A 15865-nucleotide genomic window follows, 5' to 3' on the forward strand; every position below is an offset into this window, starting at 1 on the left:
GATCTAATCACTTGCTTACTCTCTGTGTGGTCATACAGTTATGGGTAATCTGTGTAAATCTTCAATCTTTCTGTCTCTGGAATGTCACAGTGGTTTTCTGTCCTTCCTCAGATATATCTGACCTCTCGGATCTCAGATTGTCACCAAGTCCAATCCAATTCTAAAATGATAAAAGTAAAATCTGACAACTTTTGTCTCCTGATTCTTCACCTCTAACATTCCAACTGCTTCTTCATCAGACACTAGTTGCATTAGAAAAATTGGTATTTAGGCAGACTGTGAGATTAGAAGCTCCTTAAATAAAGACATAAAGCATAAAGACATTCAAGAGTTGATCTGCGTGGGCTTAAACCTGCCTTCAAAGGAAACCACAGTGGCTGAGTGTACTTTCAACCACAGTAGCTGCCCACTCAAGATTATATATCACAATTAATTCAGTATAAGGGGGCAGAAAAACATTTGAAGCCTAGAGTAATAAATGTTATTCCACATTGTATGTGAATAATTTGTCAATCTATAGCTTCTTTCACTTTTGACGCATACTCCTGAGTTTCAATATTAAACCTCCCTATAGTTTTAGTCTCATTAGTTCAATAAATTACTAAACATTGTTGAATTTTGATTAAACAAATAAAACTGAATTTGCATAATTTTACAGTCTTTGATGTCAGCATCATCCGTTTTTGACTCCATTGACAGTTCCCAGTACAGAAACATGGCATCCCATAATCAGTCATTTACTGCTCCTCAAAACCAGACAAACAACACTTCAAGTCAAGTTGAACTTTTATTGAATTTACTCAAACACAACAGCATGAGTGCCATGATTCACTCAACTGGAAGGCTGTAAAGCATGGATCAACTCACAGTTACATATGTGTTGCATACAGTGACCTTCTCACATTGTGCTTCTTTACATTTTGAAACGAAAATAGTGAATTTCCCCTGTGACACATCTTATGAGCAGGATTATTCAGTAATAATAATAATAATAATAATAATAATAATAATCAACCCCCCCGAAAGAAAAAGAATCGCTGTATCATATTGTACAATCGCAAGTTGGCATGTTATGGAAAATTGAACTTTAGTGCAGATATGTTTCTTGTTTTGTCCAATCAACTTCACACATCTCTGTCTACATTTCAGGCCTGCAACACCTTCCCAAAATGTTGGGAAGGGGCAATTGTGGGCTAATAGCAAGAAAAAAAAAAAATGTTATTTTAGTCAGGTCAACAAGTTATTGTAATTGTAAGGATTTGGTATCAAAAGCAGCATGTATTGAAGTACCGGAAATTGAACAATTAAAAAACAATATTACTTAAAGAAACATTGGATATGGTCTAATTTTAGAAAAATGAGCATATTTCTCCCTCTGCAGTGCAGAAAATGGTTGAATGATTGAAGGAATCTGGATGGAGGGCGCTAGCCTAAGTTGGACACCAGTGATCTTTCACCCCTCAGATGACATAACCACATGGGGAAGGGATTACTGGAGGGAATCTTTGTCAAGCACTACAATACGGACTTACATTCACCTATGCCACCTCAAGCTTTATTGTGTAAAAAAAGAAGCATATTGCTAACCTTGTCCAGGTAAAAATGGAAACTATGTTCCCAGGATCAAAGATGAAAAAGACCATCAAGACTGTCATCAGCAACAAGTGTAAAATCCAAGCTAAGCGCCATGGGGGTTCTATCAATTGCCTTGGCAAAGCTAATTTACAATGGGACAATAATGACCCTTATCGCTGTAACCCAGAAGATGTGTTTGGAGTAAAAAACGGAAGAAAAAAAAACAAAACACCTGAAGCAATTAATTTGATGTCCTCACTTATTTTAGTCCAAACTTTTTTTTAAAATGTGTTGCAGGCAAGAAATACAAACAATGATATATAGTAAAAATCCAAATAAAGCTTCTATTTTCTTCTTTTTTTTGCTCATTTTTCATACCATTCTGGCTTGTTCTGATCTGGAGTGTAAATTATTTTCTAGAGGACAGCCATTTTTAAGTTAGTCTTAAAATGATGATGAACAACAATTTGGAATCTCTCCTTTGGTATCCGCCGTTTTGCTTTTAAATGGCGGATAGCTCTGTCAGGATTTGGTGTTTCTTGGTCAGCAGAGCTTGTGCTACTTAAATGTATTCCCTGACCAAATTACACAACAGTTGCAGGTTGGATGTGACTTTAAATCATAGTTGAAAAAAACTACTTCAGTTTGTTGTTCTGGGCTTGTTTTCATTCAGATATGTTCACTTATATAGTGATGACACATGCATGCAAACCTGCAAAAATCGATATTTCTCAAGAGGCTTAAATAACTATGTGTTATACCAAAGATTGTGTTAGTCACCAGAGGTGATGTACACAAAGAACTTCTCAATTTTTCAGAGCTTTTTAGCCTCTTTAGATCTTTGATTAATTCATCCAACTCACAAAATCCAAATAATTATTGCAGTTTTAAATGAGAATCCCACAAAAACAAAAAAAAATCATTTACATGAAAATAAGTTTTCTAGTCGAATGAAGGCTTTGCCAGTATGTATGACATTACCACTTAAACAACAGCAAAAAAAAATTGACTAGTTTAATTACAAATAACGACCACTTCTGCTGAGCAGAACCAAGCAGCTGGAGTTCATATTTGATATTTTAAGGACAACCCTGCACTTCAGTTTCAATAAAATGTGCAGAAAAGATTTCTGAGACCGTCTAGATTATCTGTCGTCCAGATTATTCTGTGCTTTTTTTTATTTTTATAAGAAAAGAAAAAAAATGGAGTGGATACTACAACAGCATACAAAAAGCTTGCGGCACTCTTTAGTTGATCAAGCAGGAGCACAAAGCTACAGTCAGAATGTGCACACACCGATTTGCCATCTCACAAAGGTACGCCATGCACACCAATAAAACTGCTACAAAAAAAAAAAAAAAAAAAAAAAAAAAAAAAAAGCTTGAACACCATTTCATCCCCCGAAGGCACACTGACCAGCCAAACTAACCCGATGCACATTAACACGGACGTATGGAGAAAGCTTATTGATGCCAGGCCATGAAGGGAAGCACAGCCTTAAGAAAGACATTTTCTGGCAGACAGTGGAAAAAAGCTGATTTATTTCAGCTTAGATACATTTCAGCTCACTGGCAGTCATCACGAGGAATAGGTGTTTTTGAAAAACAAAGACTCTAACAGACATATTTATCAATGCATGTCCAATGAGGCACATGTGTGGCTCCAGCTGAACTATTCTAAGGCATGAATGAATCATTTTCCAATGATACTGGGCAGGGATGGACACAGTTTGAGCTTAGTTAGGAGTGTTTTAATAAGTATAGACTCTAAAACTGTCACATCATATGGAACATTTATGCTTTCATTAGCATTTAAACTTCCTGAATGGAAAAATAACATCACATTAAAATATGACAAAGTTTATGTTTGTGTGTGTGTGTGTGTGTGTGTGTGTGTGTGTGTGTGTGTGTGTGTGTGTAGTGCCAACCCTTGATCTGTACTCATCACCTGTCACCAAGTGACAACATGTTCAGTACCTCAACACAACAAGTATCTGTAAACACGCACGAACAAGTACCCACTTGACCCAACTCAATACAATGTTAAGAGCACCACTATTGGCGCATTTCCACTGGCTCGGCACGGCTTGGTTGTGTTTCCATTACAACTGAGTATCACTTCGTGCCTCCTCGATGTGGGCGGGGTCGTCGTAACACGGCTGCGCGAAACCTCTGTGACGTCATTTACACGGCGCCGAGCAACGTACAAATCCGGAAGACCAGAACAACAACAACAACATACGAGGAGGATAGCATGGAGGACATGGAGGCGCTCGTGTTGCTGCTCACCCTGTGGCTTTTTGTCGCACAGAAGGCAAGAGAAAAATGTGGAGTCTTGTCTTGAGTCTTGTATTTATTTACATTCAAGTCGGTCGTCGCGCGGTTATGACGCTTCCAGTGACGACACTCATCGGCTAATCAGTGGAAGGCAAGTCAGCTGACGTCACGTTTTAGTAACGCTTCGGCTCGCTTGGAACCAGGGCTGAGGTGATACCAAAAGTGTACCCGGTTGCAGGTACTGCGTGCTAGTGGAAACACGCAAATAGCGCGCCGCGCCGTGCCGTGCCGTGCCGAGCCGAAGCGAGCTAGTAGAAACGCGCCAATACACAGATTTGTCATGTATCACTGAGCCTAAAAAAGGCTTCTTAGAGGGCTTTCTAAGCCACCAAGTTTTCTGTAGTTTTCATTAGATTTGGTTCAGGAGACGTCAGGTAAGTTTGTTCTAACAAAGGGATTGTTCAACAGTGATACGGCTACATTTTTACAGAAAACCCTCAAAAATGTTACTATACATTTGTGAGAAAAAGTCAGAGAAAGCACCTATGGAGCCACACAAACACCAAATCCAAACTGAAATATAAGCTTAAAATGCCTTAAAGGAATATTCTGAAATGATCAAAAAGAAAAGAAAAACATCATCTGCACCAGCTCTTTGACTAAGTTTGGGAAGAAATGAAAAAATTCATTTCAGAGTGTTTCTTTGGCCATGTTTTTTTTTAGAAAGTACCTAATGATCATTTTGCCTTAATACCTTAGAACTAGAAATTGTTTTACCGTCAAGTGCTTGGAGCAGAGTTTTAGACCAGCTTTCATCTCAAGTGGAAACTGGAATTCACATTTCAGGCATATGGAAAAACAACTTGTAGAAAAATACATACTTTTTTAGAACTTTACATTGAATAGAGCTGCAATTTTTCCTTTGATGAACATTAGAAATGATTTTTTTATGGAAGGAAGCACATAATTAAATAAAAATAGCTAGGTTTACTTTAACACATAAGCTTAAAATATCTTTGTGTTCTAATAGATATGTTGCGTTTACTCTCACAAAATGAAACAGGATATTCTGCATCAAGGTCAACAATCACTTCCAAGTTTGACCATGCCACACCTCTGATTACAATCAGATCTCTAACTTTTTCAGTAATTCAGCTAAAAGATCAAAACAAATCTTACCGGGCACATATGCAGTATGCCAGAGTAGTATATTTGTGCTTTACAACATGAGAAAATCTTCACACTCCAGACTTTAAAGCAGGACCAAGTCAAAAGTAACACACAGGAAGTAACACATTCCTTCTTTCGCAAATGAAAACTAGAAATCATAAGCAATAAAACACACACGTGTTTCTAACTAAACAAGCAAACCTAAATATGGTAATGATTACAAAGTCAACAGTTCTATCTACATAGTCAGCACTACCAAATACTAACCAGTGGTCGCCATTTAGATAGGTTAGCATTGCTAATCAGTTAGGACGTTAGTTTATCAGCAGTTACTGCAGAAATACCAGCATTAATAATACCTATACTGTCACTTCTGGCTGCTTGGTAAAAAAGCTAATTGGCATTGTTTTAACAAGAATACAGTAAAAAAAAAAAAGCAGCTTGAGACTGCATAGCTCTGCCACAGCTAACCAAAAACGTCCAGGATTCAGATCCAGATCACTTCTAAACCTGTGGTAAAACTTCAGCCGTCTGCAACTTTATGACCAACAAACCAACTGAATCAAATACAAGCAGATAACCTGGCAGATGTGATGAGTAATGTGCTGCTTTATGAAAAACCAATGTGCTACATGTTACTGTTGTAGCACTTTTCAAAAATCACTGAGCAGTAGAAGTCAGAGGCCATCTAAGGCTTTGGCTCTGGATGTGTAATAAACAAGAGCGCTTAGAACTTTGCCGTGGTCAATGCTGTATTAGGTTTTGTCCATGTTCCAACTCACCAGCGTATTTTCTGACATTGAAATTGGGAGTTCTTTGCATAGTCTAATTAAGGAGTGGGTTTGTTGCATGATCTCGTTATAGCAGCATTTTGGTTCGTTAACCAGCCAATGGATGCCAAAGGGCACTTGTGTACAAAATAATGTCATGTTTTAGTGCAACAGTGAGATTGTTGTGTATTATATATCCACTGTTATGAAGAACATAACATGAGCATTGAAACATTATTCCCTGTACTTACACTAGCAGCTTGTATCCAAACGCAGGCACCTTGTTGAATGTATTACCACTGAAGCCCAGTGCTGCAATGTTAGGCTTAGCAAAGCCATCAACAAATGTTTTCATGCACAAACTGACCAAAACACTGGAGGATTTTCAAACATTACACTTTTTCTGCAGTGAGTACAGCAGCACAGTCTCCCTTTGCCTTGCATTAGCAGCATGCAACTTTAAAGCTACTTAGCAGGATGTGAAATATAGCAGCGAGTACAACAGAGACTTCGCCAATTTAGAGCAAGATTGTCAAACTTCCAAGCAAAAACAGAACGTGTGAGAAATGTCTAAAAATATCCTACACATCATGAGTGAAGGCTGATGGTGCGCCACTGTAAATCTGCATCTGGTAGACACTTTGGCTTTAAACTACATTTCGTACTTGGCTAAAATGACTTCCCCTGTTGGAACTCGCACTTGGTTCATATACTTTTTTTCCCCCCCGAGAGGAAAAGGTATGTGGACATTGCAAATCATTTGCCACTTTTTTAACCGACCTTGATCATTTTCAGGATGTGGTCTGAATTTTTTTTATTGTTCATGTGCCATGTGTGTGTTACAGTGGAAATATGTCTTTGTGAATGGAAGCACAGTCTGAGGACATTTCAACTATTCTTTGAGCAGACTTGGAAGTAAAAAAGGCTACAAAGCATAAGGCAACAGGACAGGGTTCTGGGAGCCTTTGGCTTGCTCAGATAATGGGAGAGAGCCGGTGAGTGAAAACTACCAGCTGATGGAGGGATCAGTCCCCACCCCGTCTCCCTGAAAAGAGCCAGAGGAGGCAGCTGGGAACATCAGGAAACGCACTGGTACCACAACCTTTAATCAAAATGCTCAACATAACCAAAATAACAAGTCAACAATAACAAAATGAGAACTACTCCTACTTTAACAACAGTACGAGACACCATCTGTCACCACAGGATGTTTTCAGGGTGATCATTAGGAGTTCAGGTCAGAGAAATAAAACATGTCAGTGTTCACCTGCTACAGGTCTCTGATTACATCCCTGCCACAACTCATGAGTGTTTCACCGGTAATTAGCAATGCGTTGTATAAAGGTGATGCAGCTCAGATTCACAAAATGCAATAAAGGAGTCAGATCCACTGAGCTTGAAGCACTGGATGAATGTGCATTTTTAAGAGTAGTGCACAGACTGAAGGCCGACACTCCTCGCGGCCAAGGTCAGCCAACACAGACTAAGTGTAGAAACCCACACGGACAGCATGCATTTTTAAATACACTCGGTTGGAAGTGAATAGGTTTAAATTGCAAGGTAGCCACTGAGAACTGAGCGTTTGCTGTTTTTACAGGGAAAAGCCCTCTCCACTGCGATGCCATTTGTAGTATTGTTTTTTAAATGAAATCAATGCAGAGGCGTAAAACTCAGTTTTAGTACTTCACTGTACAGTCTGGTACAGGTAACCTCTTTTATAGGCGCTGAGAGGGTAGAAGGTGGCCACCACAAACTTCCCATCAAAGGTGCGGCCTGTCAGGAGCCGCTGAGCCTCTTTGGAGTCGCTGGAGTTGGCATACTCCACAAACACCTGGTGGACACACATGAAGTGAGGAATTAGTGGGTAAACGCTTGAATGGGTGTATGTGTTCTGCTGCATTCTGAATCCCAGCTCTGATGTCCCTGGAAGGTACTGGAAGTGTGTACTTCTGCTGACACATCTTCAAAATAAATGCACATCTATATTCTGCTGAGTACTCAGTTGCAGTTCATTTAAACATGTGACTGGACTGTGAAAACACTTCTACCTGTCCTTTCCCTGGGTTCTCCTTCGGGATGAGCAGAGAAACCACTGAGCCGTATTTTTGGCACTCCTCTTTCATGTCCTCCAGGATATCTGAGGACAACAATCAGACATTTTTTCTTCCAGAATATCCAAACCACAGGAAATATGGGAATGACGTTAACCAACACAAAACTACAGAAGCTTACAAAGAAAGTATTCCCTCTTATAATTCTAAGCTTTTATGTCGCAGGAACACATAACATATTAATGTTCTGGAATGACACTGCACCAGTGGCAGCCTGATGCTCTTTTTCCGTGAAAACACTGCTTTTGGAAAAACATTTTTGCATGCGGGTTTGGATTCGGTGCTGCTGGAATTATTTCTCCTGAGAACTGCCACTTTTTTTTTTGGCAATGAGAAAGTTGTTTGCATGTGACAGTAGCTGACTGAGCTGCCCAATGTCCAAGTAATGATGGAGAAAAGAGCCCACAGCGGACCCCAGATGAGTTGAAGAGGAGACGTCAAGTATGAGCAGGAACCACATGGAGAAAAGGGAGGAGGGAGTTTAGATCACTTCTTCTCTTGATCATCAAGGGAAGTGAGAGATCATTGGTGGTTAAAATGGAGGCTGGGAGCCTTGATGAGGAAGAATACATGGCAGCACAAACATCTGTAACACCTCTGCAACTCAGCTTTAAAGGAATAGTTCGCCTCTTTTGACATTGAAGCTATACATGCAGACAGAGAGATGACAGTAAAGGATCTCTGGTTAAAGGGATAATCCGGAGTAAAATGCACTTTAGATCAATTTACGGGATGTTGGGAGTACATACGTTGAGTTGACATCAAAATCATGTCATTCGGATGTGTTTTGAGAATTTCGATTTGACCGTTTTTAGCCAAAAGTCGTTAGCCTGGAAGTGACGGGGGCATATCGTATCGCCGCTACAAAACGCTATTTTTATACTTCTTCTACAGCTCCAAACAACATAACACTTACGTGGTAGCCAAACCGAAGTGTCCCGAGGTCTTCATGTGGTCGGATATAGAGTCCAGAATGAATTTAATCAAGCCAGTACCTTTCCGGAAATGTTGCTGCTGCAGCTGCCGCTAAAGACCGCTAAAGAGTGTGGATACAATTGATGTAAAAAAAGGTGTGCGTGGTTGGTGCTACATAGGAGAACTATTCTGCATTGGTTTGGAGTCACTAGGTCACAAGGCTTGGGAGGTATTGGAAAAAAGAAGACACCTTATTTCCTTATTGTGAATATCTGTCGAATATCCAATATCAAACCAACTTCACCATGGTCTTTAGCGGCAGCTGCAGCAGACACATTTCCGGAAAGGTACTGGCTTGATTAAATTCATTCTGGACTCTATATCCGACCACATGAAGACCTCGGGACACTTCGGTTTGGCTTTAGGGACCCTCTACTCACTACCACGTAAGTGTTATGTTGTTTGGAGCTGTAGAAGAAGTATAAAAATAGCGTTTTGTAGCATCGATACGATATGCCCTCATCACTTCCAGGCTAACGACTTTTGGCTGAAAACGGTCAAATCGAAATTCTCAAAACACATCCGAATGACATGATTTTGATGTCAACTCAACGTATGTACGCCCAACATCCCGTAAATTGATCTAAAGTGCATTTTACTCCGGATTATCCCTTTAACAACAGATGGTGGAATCCTGGACATGTCACCGACAAGGAGCACCTCGCATCCACATGTTGAACTGCTGGCTGCGAGTTTCTGTCCATGTTGTCCACTGAGAGAGTTCACCTGAGTTACCTGCTGACGCTGTGTGACATCATCAGCTAACCTGAGTTACCTGCTGACGCTGTGTGTGACATCATCAGCTGAGTTGTTGCCCAGCTACAAAACAACACCCCAAACTATTCATGAAAATGTCTACCACACCATCTCTGCTACACTTTCACTTAGTATATGTTTAGTCTACTTTATTCTCTAAGGTTGGATTCATTTTGTTATGTATTTATAATATTAGCGTATCTTTATTGATGATTTATTTTGCAGCAATATTTTTTCCCTTTGGAGATTAATAAAATATTATTGAAGTGAATTTAATATTCCACCATGTCATGACTAATTTAACACAAACTCAGTTACTAAAGTAGTTTGTGAAAAAGAAGAGGGTAATTAGAAGCCAGGGGCTAACGACATGTTGCACATAATGCGGTTAAATTCTTTTTAAGCGTCACTCGAACAGTCTTACGAGCGAGTGTACACTTTTCCTCCCTCAGCTACAACTGACATCAATTTAAAGACTTTATCAAAAGGTGATCTTATCAGACAATGCTGCATTTGTAAAATCTTACTTTTTTCAGTGTCCTGATGCATAAAACCTTAGAATTGAAAAGGTCAGTGCTTTATCTTTTTTTTTTTCACAACTGTAATGTTAAGAGAGAGAGAAAAAAAAGCTTGTTATACCTTCATACTCTTCTTCATTGTGCAGGTGGTTGTCGTCGATCAAGTTGAGAAGACGCAGAACAGGAGAAGGAAGCAGGACTAAATCCTCAATATGAGGTGCTGGCACACACACACACATATATATATAAATATATATATAAAAAAACAGCACACAGAGTTGCAGTAATGTTGGTGGATATCTGGGATACCTACCGAAGGGAATGCTGAAGAATGGGCTCAACAGGGCAGTTTCAGCTGTGCATCTTTGTTTTGGATCGTTATGAAGCATGCTGCACACAAACAGGAAAAGAACACTAACTAACTGGAGATAATAGAACTAGATAGTGTTATTGTACAATGTAATAGATAAGAATTTACCTCTTAATAAGGTCTCTGAGGTGATAAACCGGGATGGCAGGGCATACCAGACTGTTGCTGGCAAAGACATGGTCTACAATGGAAGCACTGTTATCCTGCAGGACCGAGACATGACCACACACTGTATGACTTCAGATCTAATGAACCTAGCAAAAACACAGCTCAGCTGCATTAACGCTTTTCTCCCTGCTGAAAACTTTCAGGTGTTGAAGCGCTCCAGAATTGCTCTGATACAGTATTTTGGGGGCCCCTGATTCCCCAGAACCGGTCCATTAGACTGTATAGCAGCACATTGGGAAGGGGTGGAGGGAGGGGGGCACTTCAGCACCACAGGTGGTGCTATGGACAATATGACGGACTGTGAATGCCTCGCCTTTTTAACTCGTGTCACTTTATGTGTACTCAACATCACCTTACTTCACTTTATGTTTATTCCTGATGCTACTTTTTGCTTTTTATTGAGGTTTGCTTTTATTGAAACAAAATTATTTCATATCAAAAAAAGCATCCATCTATCTATCTATCTATCTATCTATCTCTCTATCTATCTGCTTCTGAGGGACAAGCTGGAGCTATCAGACGTGGATCCCCGTCTCACATCCTGGATTCCAGACTATCTCACCAACCGCCCACAGTATGTGAGGCCAAAGGAATGTCTCAGAGACGGCGGTCTGCAGCCCAGGGGCTCCACAGGGAACAGTCTTGGCCCCTTTCCTGTTCACCCTGTACACTGCAGACTTCAGGCACACTTCTGCACACCTGCAGAAGTTCTCTGACGACTCTGCCATCTTCGGCCTCGTCACTGACGATGATGAGGCTGGACTGGACTCATAACACCCGTGCACTTTTATGCGCTTGTTTTTAAAATTAATTTAAATGATTTTATTTGTTTCTCTTTATATTCTTTTATGCATTTTTAATGCTTCTTCCACTCCCTGCTGCAATGCTTTTATTTTATGTAAAGCACTTTGAACTGTTTGTACATGAAATGTGCTATACAAATAAATTTGATTTGATTATAAGAAAGGTCAAAGCAGACTGTCTGCTCAGAAAACTCAGGTCCTTTGGAGTGCAGGGAGCGCTCCTGGGGACCTTCTTTGACCCTGTTGTGGCATCAGCCATTTTCTCTGGACACCATGCAGGACACCATCAGCGACAGACTCCTTCACCCAAAGTGCGTGAAAGAGAGATATCGCAGGTTCTTCCTTCCTGCTGCTGTCAGACTGCTTAACAATCAATCAAAAGGAGATCAAATGTGCAATAACTAATGTGCTAAAACCACTATTACACTGTGCAAATCACTAGCCCATGTACAACTGCTGCTATTGCTGATACTACCTGCTGTTGTGTGTTCTATTGTTTTTTTTCTTTATCTTTCTCCTGGGTTAAGGATCTTTCTTGCTGCTGTAACAATGTTAATTTCCCCATTGTGGAACAATAAAAGGGAAATCTAATCCATCTATCCATCTATCTATAGAAGCTCTCTAGGGAAAGCTGTCATACCTTCCACTCCTGTGAGCGAACGGTGTCTTTGAGTTTGATTCCTGAGATCATCTCCAATAAGATGACACCCAGGCTCCACAGGTCAACGGCAGCCGTGCAGCCTGAGTCTGCATCCATCCCAGCCTGGGCCAGGCTGTTCTGAAGCTCAGCCTCTGGAGCACGATACCCATCTGTCTGGATGTATTTGACATCCTGAAAAATTAAGCACATAACTGAAATAATTCAAATCCCCTCTTATTGTTTCTAAGGGGACATGTTATGGAAAAAAAAGTACAATTTCTGCGCTTCAGAGCACATATTTAAATGTTTGAAGTCACTACCTACTTAAAAATTCTTAAAAATGCCCACTCTGCACTTAGTTTGGGGCCATCTAACACAAAATATCTATCATTCATTCATCATCGAATTGGCATCCTTTATTTTTTTCCCTGTCAAAAGTTAGAAATTATGATTTCTGATTTCTCACAATTCTATGTTTACTGCAAAAGAATGAAGAAATACAAAGGAAAGCCCAGACAATGAAACTGAGAGTTTATTTATTATAGAGGGATTTCAAATGTGTTATCCTGCGGGCCCACATGTACATTACTTCAGCCTTCCTATCTGTGGTGCTGCATGTTAGGAACTTGGGAGAGTTCAACACATGACCAACGACATCTTTGTGCCTAAACGAGCGATAAGAACCAGCTATCCATGGCTGAACTGCACACAGGGGAAATGTAAATATTTGAGGATAAAACTTCCAGTCAAGCATTATCTGTTTGGTGTGTGGAAGTGTGAGCTCGGTGTGCCGTCTGTGCTACTGTTAGCTCTCAGGCTAGGCTCTGTACACTCTCATACTGCGGTAGCATGCTTCAACAGCTGTTTGCATCCGATTTACACTAATATGGTAGATGAAAGCTGCAGGACAGATCTCAATTAAGACACAACCCACATAAGGGAGAGGGGGGGGGGGAAGTCAAGTTGCTCACTTCATGACCTAAAATGAGTTGCAATGACAAAAGATGTCAAATCAAAGTTAACAAGAAAGAGCTAGGGTGTCTCTCTGTGGTGTTTTGTCAAAGGCATCTCATCAAGAGCTCACAAAACAGTATCAACTTGTAAGAGAAAGGCATAAAAAGTCTTCTTTAACATGCAAGTTCTAACACACGCCAACCTGGTTTCCCTGTTTGAAGCTGAGGCCAAAGTCGATGAGCTTGAAGCATTCGTCGTCAGCACTCCAGAGGATGTTGCGTGGTTTGAGGTCAGCATGGACGTAGCCTTCCTTGTGAAGAAAGGCGAGAGCCTCCAGGATGTCTCTGGCACAGTGCTGGACGAGCCACATGGAATGGCCCTGCTGGGGTCTGCCCAAAAAAAATGGCAAAATATGGAGTCACACAGAATTCGTTGTCTCATTCATTGTACTTTCTTTCCAAAGGATTTGGGGCAGTTGCTATTCAAATCATGGCTTTGCTTTGTTGTGCTGCAGATTGACACCCGCAGGAGAGAGAATGATACCACACCGGCCGAAGAGAAGCAGCTCTTCATTCCATCTTTGTGGAAAAGGATTCACACCGGAGCAGAAAAATTAGCGCAAACACACCTCCCGGCTTTGCATAATTAACTGAACATCCAAAGGAGAAGAAGAAATAACTGACTGTCAAAGACCTTCCTGCATGGCACATCTGATCTCAAGCCAACTGAACATGAATAGACCAACTGAAGACTGAGAAACTTTGGAACATTGTAAGATTGTGGATTAGAGTCCATGCAGATCAAGCACTGCTGTCATTTAAACCAAAATAACAACTTCTAGAATATTCTAAAAATTCATTAACATTAGTTTTACCCATAGATAACAAAGTGTACTTTTTTTTTTAATGAAGCTTAGACACAATATGGCACAAACTAAGTATCTTTAGTCCTTTTTAGAACCATTGGTTGACAAATGAATGATGGTTGCAAGAACTCACTCATATAAAACAGAAATTACCTGCATGACAAATCTGTGTACAGTGCATTTATTTTAAAGCACTGGTTAAAAAGGAAAAAAAAAAAAAGTAGACTGCTTTAGTAGCAGTAACTGGAACAGAGAGTGAGGTAGGACTTTCTGCTTTTGTGTATAGCTAGCATATTACACACTGGAATCCGTGTGAGCAGCAGTGACATCACTTCACTTACCTCCCAGCTTGGGTACCACCGTTGCGTCTCACCAACAGCTCAGACACGCTGACATCCAACAGCTCCAGCAGAAGACAGCGGGTGGCAACACCCATGCAGCTGTGGTTGGTGAACACTCCGTATAATGTCACTGAGAAGCCAGACAGCGAATCCATCACTATGCACATTGCTAAGCCTACATTACTGTACTAACACTAAGAAGAAAACATCCTTTCAGTACTTCATTAAGGGGGGACGTGATGCAGATTTCTGGTGTAAACAGAATACTGACACCTGCTCCTGTTTTCTCAAATGATCATTTGTCAAATGACTCAGTAGCAACTATATATGAAGTCTTAGAGAAAATCTTCTGTATTCAACTGAAAGAGACAATGCATACCCAAAGCAGTCTCATCACATTGCTCGGATTACGTGTAGCCACACCATCTTAAACAAGGGAGACAATGTTCTTACCAATGTTTTTATGTCCCTGGATGTCCTCCAGCACGGACCTCTCCTTATGATACCCGTAATCTCCTCCCTGAGAGTCGACCTGAAACTCCTTGACTGCGGCAGTGGTGGCTCTGCCGGAGCTGACCCGGTACACCGAGGCCGACACTCCTTGGCCAAGCCGCGACTGGACGGTCCATATCTCGCCAAAGATCTCAAACAGCACCGGCTTCATGCTCTGGTCTACGCTGAGCTGTGGCGGCAGGACGCTATCCGGGCGGGTCGTCTGTACTTTTGCGCTCGGCTCAGAGGAGCCACAGTGAGCCATTGGGCGACGGCGAACGAGAGACAGGAGCAGAGGAGCCAGCTAGTTGACAGGTAGAAGCAGCTGCGGGAGCATTATAAACCGAAATCTATCAGCGCCACATACAAACCACCTAGACGTGTAAACGCCAACCAGTGAACAAGCTGGCTACACCCACAAGTGCGTTCAAACTAATCCCAGAGCAATATCTGAGCATATTAGACTACCGTTTGCTGACAGAGGCTGACAAAATTAGCTCACACAAGTCAGCTGACAAAAAGTTAGCCAACTTAGCTCTTTCAAGGAGTGAAACTAGCCACTGAGTTTAAGCACAAAAGCAATCCACTTCCAGGACGCGCGGGAAATCCCCCCTCCATAATGCGACACTAATAAGACTAAGAAAGAGTGTGTGAAAACTTTCTAAAAGTTATTGTTTGCAACTGCAGTGACGTTTTGCTCAGTTTGTTGATACTATCCTTACTTCCGTTTCTCTTGCCTCTTTTTATTTTTTTGTTGCACCTTTTTCTACAGTCCGCCTCCTGCCGGAGAGGAGTGTACTTACACTTTCTAAATATGTTATTTTCCGCTGGACTCCGGTTGGACCATTTCAGGAGCCATTTGAACATTTAACTTGATAAAGTGAACACTTCATTGTTGAATTGTAATCCTTAAGATATTCTCACATTCCCTATATGACAGTCAGTCATTACAAACGCAAATAATATGCTGTCTGGCTAAAGTAAAGCTCAGCAACATGGCATGTAATACTTGGCTAATTTGAAAATGAATTTGATCAATCTTAGGAAGACAGTGTGGGGCAATTGGTATCTTTCACCGGAA

General features: G+C 40.9%; 1 protein-coding gene across 1 annotated transcript; it reads right to left on the bottom strand.

Annotated features, from left to right (window-relative positions):
• Positions 1-6881: 6881 nt before the first annotated feature.
• Positions 6882-15605, bottom strand: uhmk1 (U2AF homology motif (UHM) kinase 1). The gene is made up of 9 exons (XM_075484988.1): positions 14746-15605; positions 14293-14422; positions 13289-13475; positions 12133-12324; positions 10630-10724; positions 10465-10541; positions 10273-10371; positions 7840-7928; positions 6882-7622 (listed from the first exon to the last, which is right to left on the bottom strand). The coding sequence occupies exons 1-9, from the start codon at positions 15047-15049 to the stop codon at positions 7476-7478; spliced, it is 1320 nt and encodes a 439-aa protein (XP_075341103.1). The 5' UTR covers positions 15050-15605; the 3' UTR covers positions 6882-7475.
• Between the last annotated feature and the right edge of the window lie 260 nt (positions 15606-15865).

The sequence above is a fragment of the Odontesthes bonariensis genome, chromosome 15, assembly GCF_027942865.1.
Source record: "Odontesthes bonariensis isolate fOdoBon6 chromosome 15, fOdoBon6.hap1, whole genome shotgun sequence".
NCBI lineage: Eukaryota > Metazoa > Chordata > Actinopteri > Atheriniformes > Atherinopsidae > Odontesthes > Odontesthes bonariensis.

What these genes read in the sequence shown, in the direction of transcription:
- uhmk1 (XM_075484988.1), bottom strand. Translation starts at nt 15,049, where the DNA reads ATGGCTCACTGTGGCTCCTCTGAGCCGAGCGCAAAAGTACAGACGACC. An exon ending in TTCGCTCACAGGAGTGGAAG is followed by an intron (nt 10,725 to 12,132) that starts GTATGACAGCTT and finishes TCGGTCCTGCAG; the next exon opens with GATAACAGTGCTTCCATTGT. An exon ending in CTCAGAGACCTTATTAAGAG is followed by an intron (nt 10,542 to 10,629) that starts GTAAATTCTTAT and finishes GTTTGTGTGCAG; the next exon opens with CATGCTTCATAACGATCCAA.